Source organism: Heloderma suspectum, chromosome 7, assembly GCF_057233095.1.
Source record: "Heloderma suspectum isolate Gila_16-S chromosome 7, 16-S_ref, whole genome shotgun sequence".
Classification (NCBI taxonomy): Eukaryota; Metazoa; Chordata; class Lepidosauria; order Squamata; family Helodermatidae; genus Heloderma; species Heloderma suspectum.
In genome coordinates this window covers 106,050,487-106,064,756 of record NC_139464.1, presented here as the reverse complement: position 1 = coordinate 106,064,756, position 14,270 = coordinate 106,050,487, and the positions used below count along the sequence as shown (strand labels likewise).

The 14,270-nt window shown below is 41.3% G+C and overlaps 1 protein-coding gene across 1 annotated transcript in view; it reads right to left on the bottom strand.

The window, feature by feature from the left end:
- RELN (reelin) overlaps positions 1–14,270 on the bottom strand; it is a 429,656-nt gene that overhangs the window by 9,418 nt on the left and 405,968 nt on the right. The window contains exons 56-63 of the mRNA XM_084811492.1: positions 13,564–13,806; positions 12,392–12,567; positions 11,789–11,862; positions 6,494–6,655; positions 5,895–6,052; positions 4,369–4,588; positions 2,316–2,513; positions 1,038–1,136 (exon numbers count right to left, since the gene is read on the bottom strand). Of these exons, the coding sequence (XP_084667618.1) occupies positions 1,038–1,136; positions 2,316–2,513; positions 4,369–4,588; positions 5,895–6,052; positions 6,494–6,655; positions 11,789–11,862; positions 12,392–12,567; positions 13,564–13,806 (1,330 nt within the window). The remainder of the gene's footprint in view (positions 1–1,037; positions 1,137–2,315; positions 2,514–4,368; positions 4,589–5,894; positions 6,053–6,493; positions 6,656–11,788; positions 11,863–12,391; positions 12,568–13,563; positions 13,807–14,270) is intronic.

Here is a 14,270-nt window from a genome sequence, read left to right as displayed (position 1 = left end):
GAATGGGGCAGGAGGTCTATATCTATACTCCAACCCAGTTAAAGTTAGTTGTGAGTACATCCTGTTGCTTTTAATGGGTCTGAACTGTGATTAACTTGAAACTTAATCACAACTAATTTTAGCTGAATCAGGGCTAGCACCCAACCCACAGGTAAAGTGCTGTTAAAAAATTATAATTACTGAGAAAAATACCTTACCCATGAATACTTCTAATTAATATTTCCAGCCCTAATTTAAATGTGAATCAAGAAACAAATAGATTAACAGCTAAATTGAATTTTTGAAAAAGTAATCTAAGCTTCAGTTTCTATCAGGCTGACTCTTCAAAAGTTTTCAATAAAATGACATTTGAACCTATCTATTGGGAAGGCACACCTCTCTCAGCCAACCAGTGTAGCGATGAATCCCAGCCCGTCATGACAATAGAATTTCAGGAACTAAATTGTCAGAGAAAAAGTAGATCATCTTTATGTGATGTAATAAGCATAAACTGGTTATTCTGAGACTGAGACCATTTTAGCTGGGAGAAGAATCAAAAGGGCAAAGTTACTTTTACTTGGTAAAATTGTGGCAAGGGAATGAATATAGTGCTCTCTGTCCATAGAACCCTGCTATAATGAACCCTGTTTCTGAACAGTATCCTGCTTACTAAAAAGAGAGAGGAAACAAGTCATTAGCTGTTAATGCCGAAGCCCAACTCAATATTACTCTGCATAAGAGCAACACGATCTTGCTACTTTGTATCATACTGCAAGAATGCAAGTCAGCTTTACATGCCAGCTTAATTGTTGAACGCACACATCCTTTTATACTGCCACTGCATACGGCACTGATGCACAAGTACACTAGCATTCAAAAGCAATTTAAATGGATCTTTCCCCCATTCCTTCTCCCTTGCACCTGACCTCAAAACAAAACATCTCCCCACCCCCTTTTAAATAGAAGCAGCTCCTTACTAAATTGAACCTTTGTGCCATGCTGGGGGATAACCAGTACTTCCCAAGATTGGGGTGATATGAGATGATGCTGATACTCACTGAACAACTTCTACGTGGTCCAGAGCCCACTGATCATGGCCTGTGCCATTGTGGCGGGGCTGCCACCAGCGAAGTAACACTCCCTTCACTCGTGCCTCCCTAAAGTGACAGACAGAGGAGTCATTTCAGAAAGGAGAAAAGAAATGTACAGCGTGCACTACGGGTTGTCTTTGAGGCATTTCTTGTAGTTCTCAGAGATATACTGGCATCATAAAAATGCAGCCTGGATTTCATTAAATGTCTAGGTCTTGTGGTCTTATCTTTTTCATCTGTACATCACACTTTATTCCAGAAGATGCAGACCAGCAAGTTTAAAATGTATCTGGCAATACACAAATGATAAATACTAAATAAAAGCCAGATGCATTGTCTGAACTGTCATGAGCTGCAAGACCATTTTAAGATTTATCAAGGGATAACAGTTTTTTATAACATTTTTTGGATTTATGATACTAGAACTGGGTATACCAAGGCCAGGTAGCCCAACCCTATAGTATAAATAGACTTTTAGCTGCTATGGTACAAAACAGTTGTTTGGGACACTGGAGTTACTTAGCAACTGCTGTGATTCCTAATCATGCAAGTGGGGATGAGGGGATATTTGCAGAAGATCAGTGGTAGTTTACAAAAGTGTTAAACCTTTTCCTCGCCAGTCATTTTTTTCTCTGCAACCCCTCCCTGTAGCTATTCCCCCCGTCCCCTTGACTGGAAAATAGCCTTAGGACAGTAAAAATGGATGTGAGAGATTGCAGAAGAAAACTAGCTGGTCAAAGAAGCATTAAGTACCCCTTTCCCCATTCATGTCTTCTTCGCAAATGTCCCCAGACCAATTTGGCAAGCGATTTGGAATCCTGAATTTGCTGCTGAATGATGGCTCCTAGTCTAAGGTTTATTTATTTGCCTTAGTACTAGTAACTAAGATCAACATTATAAACTTTAAACATTATAAGCTTTTAAACTTTTTATATTGTATTTTAATGCTTTAACTTCTGTAAACCGCCCAGAGAGCTTTGGCTATGGGGCAGTATAGAAATGTAATAAAATAAATAAATTATAGTATTTTCTGCAAGTTTTTCTAGTGTCATCTGTGGAAATGCTATGAGTGACTACAGACCTATATTAACTCAGAAAATAATAGCTTGTGTCAAAGCTTTTATTTCATAGATCAATTAAAAAATAATTTATTTTGTTTAATTAAAAATGGTTTAATATCAATGGTTGGGTTCCTTTCGTATGGATTTCCTGCTGTAATATTGTAGTGTAATACCTGGTACTTACAGTGGTACATTGTACGACACTCTTTGGGCTTGAATAAAGTCCTTTGGTTGATGCTGTGCAATGACTTGCCATGTAATTCCGTGATTTACACTGTACTGAAGCAACACTGCTTTGTCCACGGTGTTAGGATCACTCAAATTGGTGTTGCAACTGTCAGTTTGTGAAAGGCTTCCAATTTGCAAAACAAACATTATTTTGCTGGAAAACACATACACACGAGAAAAAGTGATATAAAAGAGAAGAAATACATTAATCCACGATCTTAATACACTCGGTGCAAAATTATTTCCCAAACAGTGATCATTATAAAAAACACACACAACATTTTACATCCTTCCCAATAATTCTTTCTTAATTATTTCATAAACCTCTAGGCACGTGTGTAGTCTGATGTAGTCTGTTACTAGAGAGCACCAGCTCACTTCCATTAGTCCTCCACACTCCCCTTTCTGTTTCTCAGGGGATTTCTACACCAGCCTAAAATCCTATATTTAAAACGGGGCTTTCCACTTCCGTTTTAAATGCAGGATCACAACTGATTCCCTTTACATGCACTTCCTTCTCTGTAGATGGCCATTCCCATAGAGTTATGTTTCCATGAAGAGGATTACACACACTCCAGGTTCAGTGCTACTTGCTCCTAGGTTCCTGCCCCTTTCCCTCCCCTTGAACATTACTGGTGGATGGAGACTGACACACGGACAGCCTCCCCACCCATCTCCCCAGGCCCCGCCTCCCTCTTCCATGCTTTTGGCCAGTCCCTGCCGCTCAGCTCCTCTGCTGCTGCTCCGCTCTGCCACCCCCCTCGCTGCTGCTCTGCTGTTCTGTCGCTCTGTTTTGAACAGGCAGGCTGAAAATGGAGAGAAACCAAAATGGCACAGGAGCGGGAAGGCTGAACGCCCATCAGACCTTCGTCACCACCTTGACATTATGACCACGCCCCCAACAACCACACTCAGCACTTCATTCACGCTAGGGGAGAAATACATGGGGAGGACATGGCGTACCATTTGCGCATATTTAGAAAAATACCCCATTCTTTCCGTTTGAGGAAAACACAGGATAGGTGGGAGGAGATAGTGGAATAATGACTGGACAATGACAATGTCATGTAATGGACCTGCACAATTCAGTGAGAGAGCAACCATGAATGTCTAATAAATTTGAGGTGTAGAGATCCCCTCAGTCTCTCTCTTGTCTGTGATGGCTAGTTAGCAAGGGCTGTCTATCCAGGACAAGGTGTGTTTGCAAGGCCAATCACCACTTTCTATTGACATGGAAAAGAGAGCATCCTAAACTGCTGTGCCTAAGGTTATGAAACTCTTGGACATGCAAAACTTACAGTCCCTTGCATCCTAATGCAATCACGACAGCACCTTGCCACTTATTACTTAATATTTGAGAGCCATGAGTGTTGGCTTGACCTTCCAAGTAGCACCGAAACCCACCCACCTGGCATCAAGTACTCTCTGTACAGAATATGTTCAGAGAGTCACCCTCCCCTTTTGTTAGTCTGGAAACACTCCCCCTGCCCCTTCAGTGAGCTGACCTTATAGGTCTATTCAGAGTTGTGCCCCCTATGCATTTAGTCTATGCTATGACTGAAGAACAGGACCATGCCTGCTGACCCCATCTGCAGTGTTTGCACATTCAGTGGTACATCTGAAAAGGAGTATCTCTGCTCGCACTGCTGTATGAGGTTAGGTGCTCTGTATGACTGGGGTATAGCACCTATGCTGTATGTATGCAAGTGCCCCTTTTCAGACATCTTGCTGAATGAATGCATGGATGTTGGATCTGGGGTCAGTGGGGCACAGCAACATTGAGGGCAGGGCCAGTGGGTATGGGCCAATTCTTCCCTCCACACATAGACCAAATGCGTGGAGTGAACAACTGAATAGGACCCATGTTGCAAAACAATCCCTGACATTTTACTTCCTAAGATTACTCCCACTCATCCCTACCACTAATTTCCATTTGCATTCAATAATGCACTAATTTTTTCACACTATTTTTAAAGACAGCATTTCAGATTCTTGATAACATGAATTACCTTGCTCGGGTCAAATCCAGGGGCTTAGTTATAGCTTGCCTTATCTGACATCCATTGAAATACAGGGAATCTCCATGTGCATATGGTGCCAGCTGTCCACACCCATTCCCTATAACTCCACCTTGAATGGTTTCCCAGTTCATTTCAGTCACTCTTGCTGATTCAAAATTATCTTTAATATAACTTGAAAGGTCGTGGCTGAAAACAGAACAGTCATCACCTAAAAAGAATAAATACAAATTATAGCATTGACAAGCATCGAGGTACTGTAATGAAGAATTTATGTTCATGTTTTAAGAACAGATGTGCTTCAAATGAAGTCCTTGAACCTGGGTGGAAGCAATGTGTCAGCTCGGGATGCTCTATATGAAATATTACATCAACAGTGCCCTAAGCTCTTCATCTCCTGCCACTTTCGAACTTTGAAAGCTACTTTTAAGATCTCCATTATATGATCTAATATGGTACACGCTGTTTATTTTCAAATACCATATAGTAAAGGACAAAAGAGATTTCCCCATCCTATCTCTCTCTAGTTTTACTGCATTATAGAAAAGAATTTTTTTAAGGTGGTAAATCAAACATCTTACTATTCTGCAGATATGCTTTAGAATGCTTGCCATATTGAATCATAATTGTTTTGAGATTTTATTTTATTAAGTGATTTCGTCTTTGTCAGCTAGATCTAACAATTTCAAAAAGTATGGTCCTTTCAATCACAGCAAAAATGCATTTGGTATTCCACTGGTTATATTAACTCCTATTGGGAATATGGATAAAATCTTACCAACGGTGCTCATATACTATCCTTAATACGTAATCATACCATAAACACAGCCAAGAGATTTAAAGAAAATTCTAGAGGTTCTCTGAATGTGAAATAGTTATTACCACATCTGAGGAACCAGAAATTAACTAATCTGACAGTATTTATGCAAGCAGTAACAAAACAAAACACCACGTGTGTTGTTTTCTTATTACCAGTGGCGTTTGGGATATAAGATAGTTAAGAGCCAAATCTTTCAGCCCTTACTGAGGGACTCATCACTGTAGTTAACTAATCAGATGGTATTTCACATATAGATACTTTGGTACTTCATCAGATTGTCACTGGATGGCTACACACTTGCAGAACTGAATCTTTCCAGTTCAAAATTGAAAACAAAAATGCTTCCATAAATATATACTGCAAGTCCATTTACACTGTGGGTATACTGTGATTTCCGCAAGCAAGAACATCCATTTCTATGTTAGATGAAGTTGGAGGATCCAAGTGTAGCTCCACGTGAAGCACAATTACTGACAGGTAAAATGTGCTCTCTATATTCATAATTAAGAATTACCTATATTTCCAGACATCAGTTGAACATTCTCACACTGAGTTTGCCTAGGAGTCTCAGCAGCCCTTCAATGATTGACTTACTCTTCGATTGCACACCCTTTGTGTCGATTTAATACTGAATTAGTTTACATGGTCCAAGTTTACATGGGCTAGGTTTAAATTTTTAAAAAATGGAACGTGAGACCTTGGTATCCTTCATCGCAAATGCAAATGGCTCCAGTAGTGCAATATCCGTGGCCGCTGCAGAGTTTTGGGCAGGCTTCTCCAATGTAAACGTGATCTATAGCCCAGCTTTGTTTTTCTGGTTCTTCTCCTTTTTGAATCCACCGGAACTGAGTTGCACTACAAATACAATTGTCCCCCAACCCACAATGTCAGTTTGCTATATAATAGTAACACATTATATTGGCATACATTACAGTCATATTAGGCAGTGGGTAATAAAAGTGGAAGGTTTATGCAGCTTTGTGCAGCATTCCACTACCTTCTGTGCATTACAGTTCTAACATTTTCTAACCTCTATTTCAAGGGATTGTAGAATACACAGGGCATTAAAACCATAAATTTTATTTCCCCCCAATATATCATAAGTAATGAAGCATCATGTTGTCTGAAGCCCTCAGCAGGGTAGATACAGGGTAGGCACTATTTATTTTTACTAAGGGGAACTATTTCCAAATTAATAATTATTCTAATTTGTCTCTTCTTGTGAACCACCAACCAGTGCCAGCTAAACGATGAAATGTTATAGCAATGCAGTGAAATGACCTTTCAGTAACCTACCTGGATGAGACATGATCAGGCAGCTGGATAGTTATTCTCTTCCAAGTGGAGCTATTGACGGAATTATAGATAGTAGCTTCATGGAATTGAAATGGGGAGCAGCCAACGCTATTAGAAGAGGATGGGAGACATTGCGTCTGGACGAGCTGCCATGAATCTGACCTGAAGGAAGTAAAGGAAATAATATTGTTAGGGCAAGTGAACACAATAATAAAAAAGCCAAGTACCTACTAAAGCTCATGGAAATGTGTGTATTTTAAAAATTATCTTAAACAATATTTTCGAAGTTACAAACAGACAAACAGTGAAGTTCTGTGTTCTTTGATCAATCGTGGATTTTCTTTTCCTAGCCCAGAACATAGGAGCATTGTCTAGAAGTACTGGAATAAATCTGGTAAAAACGGGCCCTCTGAACAGGAGATTTTGCCTGCGAATTCTACGAGTGAGTTCCACATGCATGTTCATGGCTCACTCAATAACTGCAATGTCAAGTGATAATGTGCATGTGTGAAATGGCCATCATAACAGACAGAGCTCTCATATCATTTCACATCCTCCCACAAACTATAATACTTCTCAAAGAAGGCAGGGAGAGAGTGGAGGACAGGAAGGCCTGGCGTGCTATGGGTCCATGGGGCCACGAAGAGTCGGACACGACTTAACGACTGAACAACAAGACATTCAGCGAAGGTAATTAAGTGATAAGTCATCAAGCTATATACATGAATCAGCCTTTCCTCCTTGCTTGACTAGTGAATTTGATCTGATATTGATTTAGTCTTCTATAATTACACTGTAATAATGGCTTATATCAGCTAAATGTTGAATTGACAATAGATGGTAATGTTCTACAGAAGCTAGTACAAAATGAGACTTGCCCTTCCAGGCATAAAAAATTATTTGCTGTATTAGGATATCATGCTAGTTTAGCAGGCAGCCCAGTGCCCCCCAGATGTTTTGAACTACAAGTCTCATTAGCCCCAGCCAGCATGGCCAATGGTAAAGGATTAATGGGAGTTGTAGCCCACAACCTCTGAAGGGCACCAGATTGCCTATCTATAGTTTAATGTAGCCTTCTGAACATGGCACCATGCAGGTGCATTGAACTACAGCTCCCATCATCCCAAGTCAGCACAGCAACTGGCTACACTGTTTGGGGATGATGGGAGCAGTAGCCAAACACATCTAGAGGATCCCACATTGGGCAAGGCTGGTTTAATGAGATGTGAATAAACCTAGCCTCCTACACGGCTCACATAGGCTCCCCCTGCCCAGTCCTCCTCGGCTAAGGAGGAAGAGGAGTTTGAAAGTTCTGCTTTCACTTAATGGTTGTTTGTCATTTTGCTTGGGCCAACAAACTGTGGTTAACATTAACTGTGGTTAGTCTCAGGCAAGCCAATGTCAAACTATGGTTTCTGAAGCCAGCTTGTTTAAACTGACCATACCAAGGATTTACCAGATTCTTGGAACTGGACAACACTGCAAGCTTGGTTAAACAAAAGTAGAAGGACAAGCTTTCAAACTCCTCCTCCCAGCCACAGGAGAGGAGAGGGGCGGAGTGTGTGTTTCCAGGAGGATGCCAGGTTAATTCACATCTTACTAAACCATAGTTTAACGTGATGTCCAAACACAGGCATTATCATATTGCCCTGCTAAGCCGTATCACCAGTATTATTAGAGAATCAAACAACTACAGAAAAATAATACGCCATATGAAGATAGGCAGGAATCAGCCTAGTCCTGCAGATTTTCTGATCACATAGGCCCCTTTTCTCAGTTTTACTGAATCATCTAAGAATACTAATCAGATTTCAAATAGATATGCAATTATTTATTTGTATTAGGCCAGCTTTAGCTACTCATTCATTCATTTTATTTATTCATTCTTATGTTTATATTTGGACTGCTCTGTGGGTGAAGGATTTTACTCTTTGGGTATATTAATCTATTTGTAAGTTTTATGACCCCTTCATGGATCACTGCCTTGTTGTGGCGAAGGGGCTTGCGTAAGTCAGTGAAGCCATAAGCTATGCTGTGCAGGGCCACCCAAGACGGATAGGTCATGGCGGAGAGTTCTGACAAAATGTGGTCCATTGGAGAAGGAAATGGCAACCCACTCCAGTATTCTTGCCAAGAAAACCCCACGGAACGTATCACAAGGATAAAAGAGATGACGCCAGAAGATGAGCCCCTCAGGTCGGAAGGTGTCCAATATACTACTGGGGAAGAGCAGAGGGTATTTCCAAGTAGTGCCAGAAAGAGTGAAGCCGCTGGGCCAAAGCCGAAAGGACACTCAGCTGTGCATGTGTCTGGTGGTGCAAAGAAAATCCGATGCTGTAAAGAACAATATTGTTTAGGAACCTGGAATGTAAGATCAATGAATCAAGGTAAGCTGGAGGTGGTCAAACATGAGATGGCAAGACTGAACATCGACATCTTGGGAATCAGCGAACTAAAATGGACAAGCATGGCAAATTTAATTCAGGTGACCATCATATCTACTACTGTGGGCAAGAATCCCTTAGAAGAAATGGAGTAGCACTCATAGTCAACAAAAGGGTGGGAAAGGCAGTACTGGGGTACAATCTCAAAAATGATAGATTGATCTCAGTACGAATCCAAGGCAAACCATTCAACATCACAGTAATTCAAGTCTATGCCCCAACCACTGATGCCGAAGAAGCTGAGGTTGATCGGTTCTATGAAGACCTACAACACCTTCTAGAACTAACACCAAAAAAAGATGTCCTCTTCATCATAGGGGATTGGAATGCTAAAGTAGGAAGTCAAGAAATCACTGGGATAACAGGCAAGCATGGCCTTGGTGTACAAAATGAAGCAGGACAAAGGCTAATAGAGTTTTGCCAAGAGAACACGCTGATCATAGCAAACACTCTTTTCCAACAGCACAAGAGGCGACTCTACACATGGACATCACCAGATGGTCAATATCGAAATCAGATTGATTATGTCCTTTGCAGCCAAAGATGGAGAAGCTCTATACAGTCAGTCAAAACAAGACCTGGAGCTGACTGTGGCTCAGATCATGAGCTTCTTGTTGCAAAATTTCAGCTGAAATTGAAGAACCTAGGGAAAACCACTAAACCGTTCAGGTATGACCTAAATCATATCCCCTATGAATATAAAGTGGAGGTGAGGAATAGATTTAAGGGATTAGACCTGATAGACAGAGTCCCTGAGGAACTATAGACGGAGGTCCGTAACATTGTTCAGGAAGCAGCAACTCAATCCATCCCAAAGAAAAAGAAATGCAAGAAAGCCAAGTGGCTGTCTGATGAGGCTTTACAAGTAGCTGAGGAAAGAAGGGAAGCGAAAAGCAAGGGAGAAAGGGGAAGATATATCCAACTGAATGCAGAGTTCCAGGGAATAGCAAGGAGAGACAAGAAGACCTTTTTAAATGAACAATGCAAAGAAATCGAGGAAAACAACAGAATGGGAAAGACTAGAGATCTCAAGGGAACGTTCTGTGCAAAGACGGGCATGATAAAGGACAAAGAAGGCAGGGACCTAACAGAAGCAGATGAGATTAAGAAGAGGTGGAAAGAATACACAGAAGAACTATACAGGAAAGATCTGAATGTCCCTGATAGCCATGATAGTGCAGTCACTGAACTTGAGCCGGACATCCTCGAGAGTGAAGTCAAGTGGGGCTTAGGAAGCATTACTAACAACAAAGCTAGCGCAGACGACAGTATTCCAGCTGAGCTATTTACAATCCTAAAAGATGATATTGTTAAAAGTGCTGCACTCAATATGCCAACAAATTTGGAACACTCAACAGTGGCCACAAGACTGGAAAAGGTCAGTTTACATTCCAATCCCAAAGAAGGGCAATGCCAAAGAGTGTTCAAATTACCATACAATTGCGCTCATTTCACATGCCAGCAAGGTTATGCTCAAAATCCTACAAGCTAGGCTTCAGCAGTATGCGAACCGAGAACTCCCGGAAGTACAAGCTGGGTTTTGAAGAGGCAGAGGAACTAGAGATCAAATCGCTAACATCTGCTGGATAATGGAGAAAGCAAGAGAATTCCAGAAAAGCGTCTATTTCTGCTTCATTGACTATGCTAAAGCCTTTGATTGTGTGGATCACAACCAACTCTGGCAAATTCTGAAAGAGATGGGGGTACCAGACCATCTTACCTGTCTCCTGAGAAACCTGTACGAGGGTCAAGAAGCAACAGTAAGAACCAGACATGGAACAACCGAGTGGTTCCAAATTGGGAAAGGAGTACGACAAGGCTGCATATTGTCACCCTGCTTATTTAACTTATATGCAGAGTGCATAATGAGAAATGCCTGGATGGATGAATCACAGGTTGGAATTAAGATTGCCAGGAGAATTATCAACAACCTCAGATACGCAGATGATACCACCCTAATGGCAGAAAGCAAAGGGGATCTAAAGAGCCTCTTGTTGAGGGTGGAAGTGGAGAGTGCAAAAGCTGGTTTGAAACTCAACATTAAAAAAACTAAGATCATGGCATCTGGCCCCATCACTTCCTGGCATATGGAAGGGGAAGAAATGGAAGCAGTGACAGATTTTATTTTCTTGGGCTCCAAGATCACTGCAGACGGTGACTGTAGCCATGAAATTAAAAGACGCTTGCTCCTTGGGAGGAAAGCTATGGCAAACCTAGACAGCATAGTAAGAAGCAGAGACATCACCTTGCCGACAAAGGTCCGCATAATCAAAGCTATGGTTTTCCCAGTAGTAACGTATGGCTGTGAGAGCTGGACTATAAGGAAGGCTGAGCGCCGAAGAATTGATGCTTTCAAACTGTGGTGCTGGAGAAGACTCTTACGAGTCCCCTGGACTGCAAGGAGGTCAAATCAGTCAATCCTAAAGGAAATCAACCCTGCCTGCTCATTGGAAGGACAGATACTGAAGCTGAAGCTCAAATATTTTGGCCACCTAATTGCGAAGAGAAAACTCTCTGGAAAAGACCCTGATGCTGGGAAAGACTGAAGGCAAAAGGAGAAGGGGACGGCAGAGGATGGGATGGCTAGATAGCATCACTGATGCAATGAATATGAACTTGAGCATGCTCCGGGAGAGAGCGCAGGACAGGAAGGCCTGGCGTGCTATGGTCCATGGGGTCACGAAGAGTCGGACACGACTGAATGACCGAACAACAAAGTTTTATGAGTACTGAGGGAGGGAGGTGTGTGTGTGTGTGTGTGTGTGTATATATATAGTAAGTACATAAAATAAAAAATTAAGAACCATTAAAATTTACTTCTCCCATTGTGACCATACGTTTTGTGATTTACCTAGTATCCTTGGTGTATTCCAGCATTACAGAATGGAGATCTCCACAAGATGTTGCTTCACAGCCAACCACAATCTGAAACAATTAAAATGTGTTACAATTTTCTTCCACCAGCTTTGACATGATTTCTCTCTGACTCTCCCTTGACTGGAATAATCTTTTCTCAGTGCCCATTCTGACAGATCACTGCATGTGTAAACCCAAGATTTCCAACCAAATAGACAGTCTAAACATTTCTTCAGTTTATCGACACCCTAGCAATGGCAGTACTGCGATAATGACATCCCACTTGTGAGAACAGAAATGGCTTCCTTCAGGGGAAGCATTGCCATTCAGGTTAACAGAACCCAATAAGTCATTCCTTTCCTCTAGTTATTCCCAAAGACTGGACAGTACTCTTTGAATTGAAATAACACTTATGTATTGATGTTACTACAATGCTATTATTAGGTGCACTAATGTGACCCGTACATTCCAATAAGCCATATACAATAAATAGTTGATGGTAATATGAACTCAGTCTCCCACTTGGACCTGTCAGAATTTCATGGCAAATCTGATTCAGTCAACATTTTACTTTGAATGAAGAGAAGCTTCTTCTTACTTTAAACTGTATCATATATCCTGGCTGTATAATGAGTTCCCGAGAGGACAGGATATTGTGTGTCTGATCCTTTTTCTTATTTGGCCAGTAGAGATGAAATGATGGGTTGCCACAGAATCCTGCAGTCCTGACTGCATTTGGATAGAAACTCCAGTTTTCTTCATGGGAAATGCCTTCTGTTGATATCAATTAGACAAAAGTTAATGGGAAGTCTCATAATGTACAGGCACACACCGAACTGAGAAAGCATTTTGGGGATATTCATGATATAATGATAAAATATTCCAAAAAGCAGATTGACAGGCAGATAAAGCTGGACATCCTAGCCACAGTCTATCCAAAGTTGTGGTCAAACTCTTTGTAAATTAGCACACCTCCTCCACCAGATCTCTGAGAAGGGGTGTGTAATTGTGAGATCTCTCACCTCATGCTGGACATTCAGAACATCAGAAGTAGTGACAGAGAGACTTATATTGCTTCTGACCTTCCCAGAAGTCTTAGGAAAAGAAAGAGTGGTGGCACACTCACCTTATGGGCCCCTCTGTGTATTTCTAGGCTCCATCATTTGCCTAACCTTGCTGACTTTTGGGATCAGCCATGATCTCATTGGACAGTACAAACTGTGTTAAAACTATTCCATTTCATGATTTTTTGGTTCCCAGAAACCTCACTCCCTGTCTTCTCCCAGGCAGCATGGTTCATCCCCATCTCTGCGCTCGTAAGAGCAGCATGGAGTGGGTGAAAAGGGGGTGTTTCCGGGGGCGGGGAGGGGAGGAGACTGCGGAAGCATTGTTACGTTGCTTCCTATGTGCTGTCCAGGCTCCCCCCACTCCAACACGAAATTGGCTGTCTAGCTGCAAATGCAGGGCAGCTGGAGTGCTGAGGAGGGGATATCCTCTGTGCTTCACCCACCTTGCATTGGATAGTCGGCTGCCTCCAAGTTCAGAGGCGGTCAACTATCCCCACAGGCTTGCGCCCTTATAATTGTTCTATAATAACATTAATTTTAAAAAGTGTTTAACATATATGAGCAAAACACCCTGAAAAATTGGAGCAATTTCTTTAAAAAGCTCCCCATACATTGTTTAAATAAAAATGCAGATACGACCTTGACATTCCATCAGTCAACATAACATCAAGTTTTAAAAAATGGTTATCCACTTGACCCTTACCATCATCAAATGTATCTACCAGTTGACTTGGATTGATTTCTGCTCCTCCGATCAGTACATTATCCAATGCCCACTGAGCACGATCAAAGCCCGAAAGCACAATTCCATTGTTAATCACAAATGGCTGCCACCACCGCAGACGGGTTGTATTGGTCAGAGCATCTTCTGGGAGCAGTATGTAATCGTGTCTGATCGAGATGTATTTCTGATAATCCATCTCATGGAGCAATGTCCAAGATATTCCTACATTACAAGGATTCAAGGTAAAGCAAGAAACTAATCAACTACTCAATTAGAGTCCATGTTGAATTGGGTCTAGAAGACCTGCATTCAAATAGCAGCTCCACCATGGTTCAGTGAGTGGCTCTGAGTCAGTCATAATGATATATGCCCTTCTATAAAATTAGAATCATCATCATCATCTAGTTCCCAAGAGTTATTCTAAAAGAAAGTAAGGTATGGGCTGTACAGCACTTGCCTACTAATACCTTGATTCTAAAGATTTGCATTAAGTGGGTTGCATAGAACTGTTGGAGTAATAATCATGTATGCCTGCATCCCACTATGACTCGTAACATCATAATACCAAAACAGTGGAAATGCTTCATTTTAACCATTTATTAATGCTGACAGTCTTTGGAATGCTTTAAAAACAATGAAAAATAAAGAACTCCTCAAACAATGAGTAGAAAAATAAACATAACATT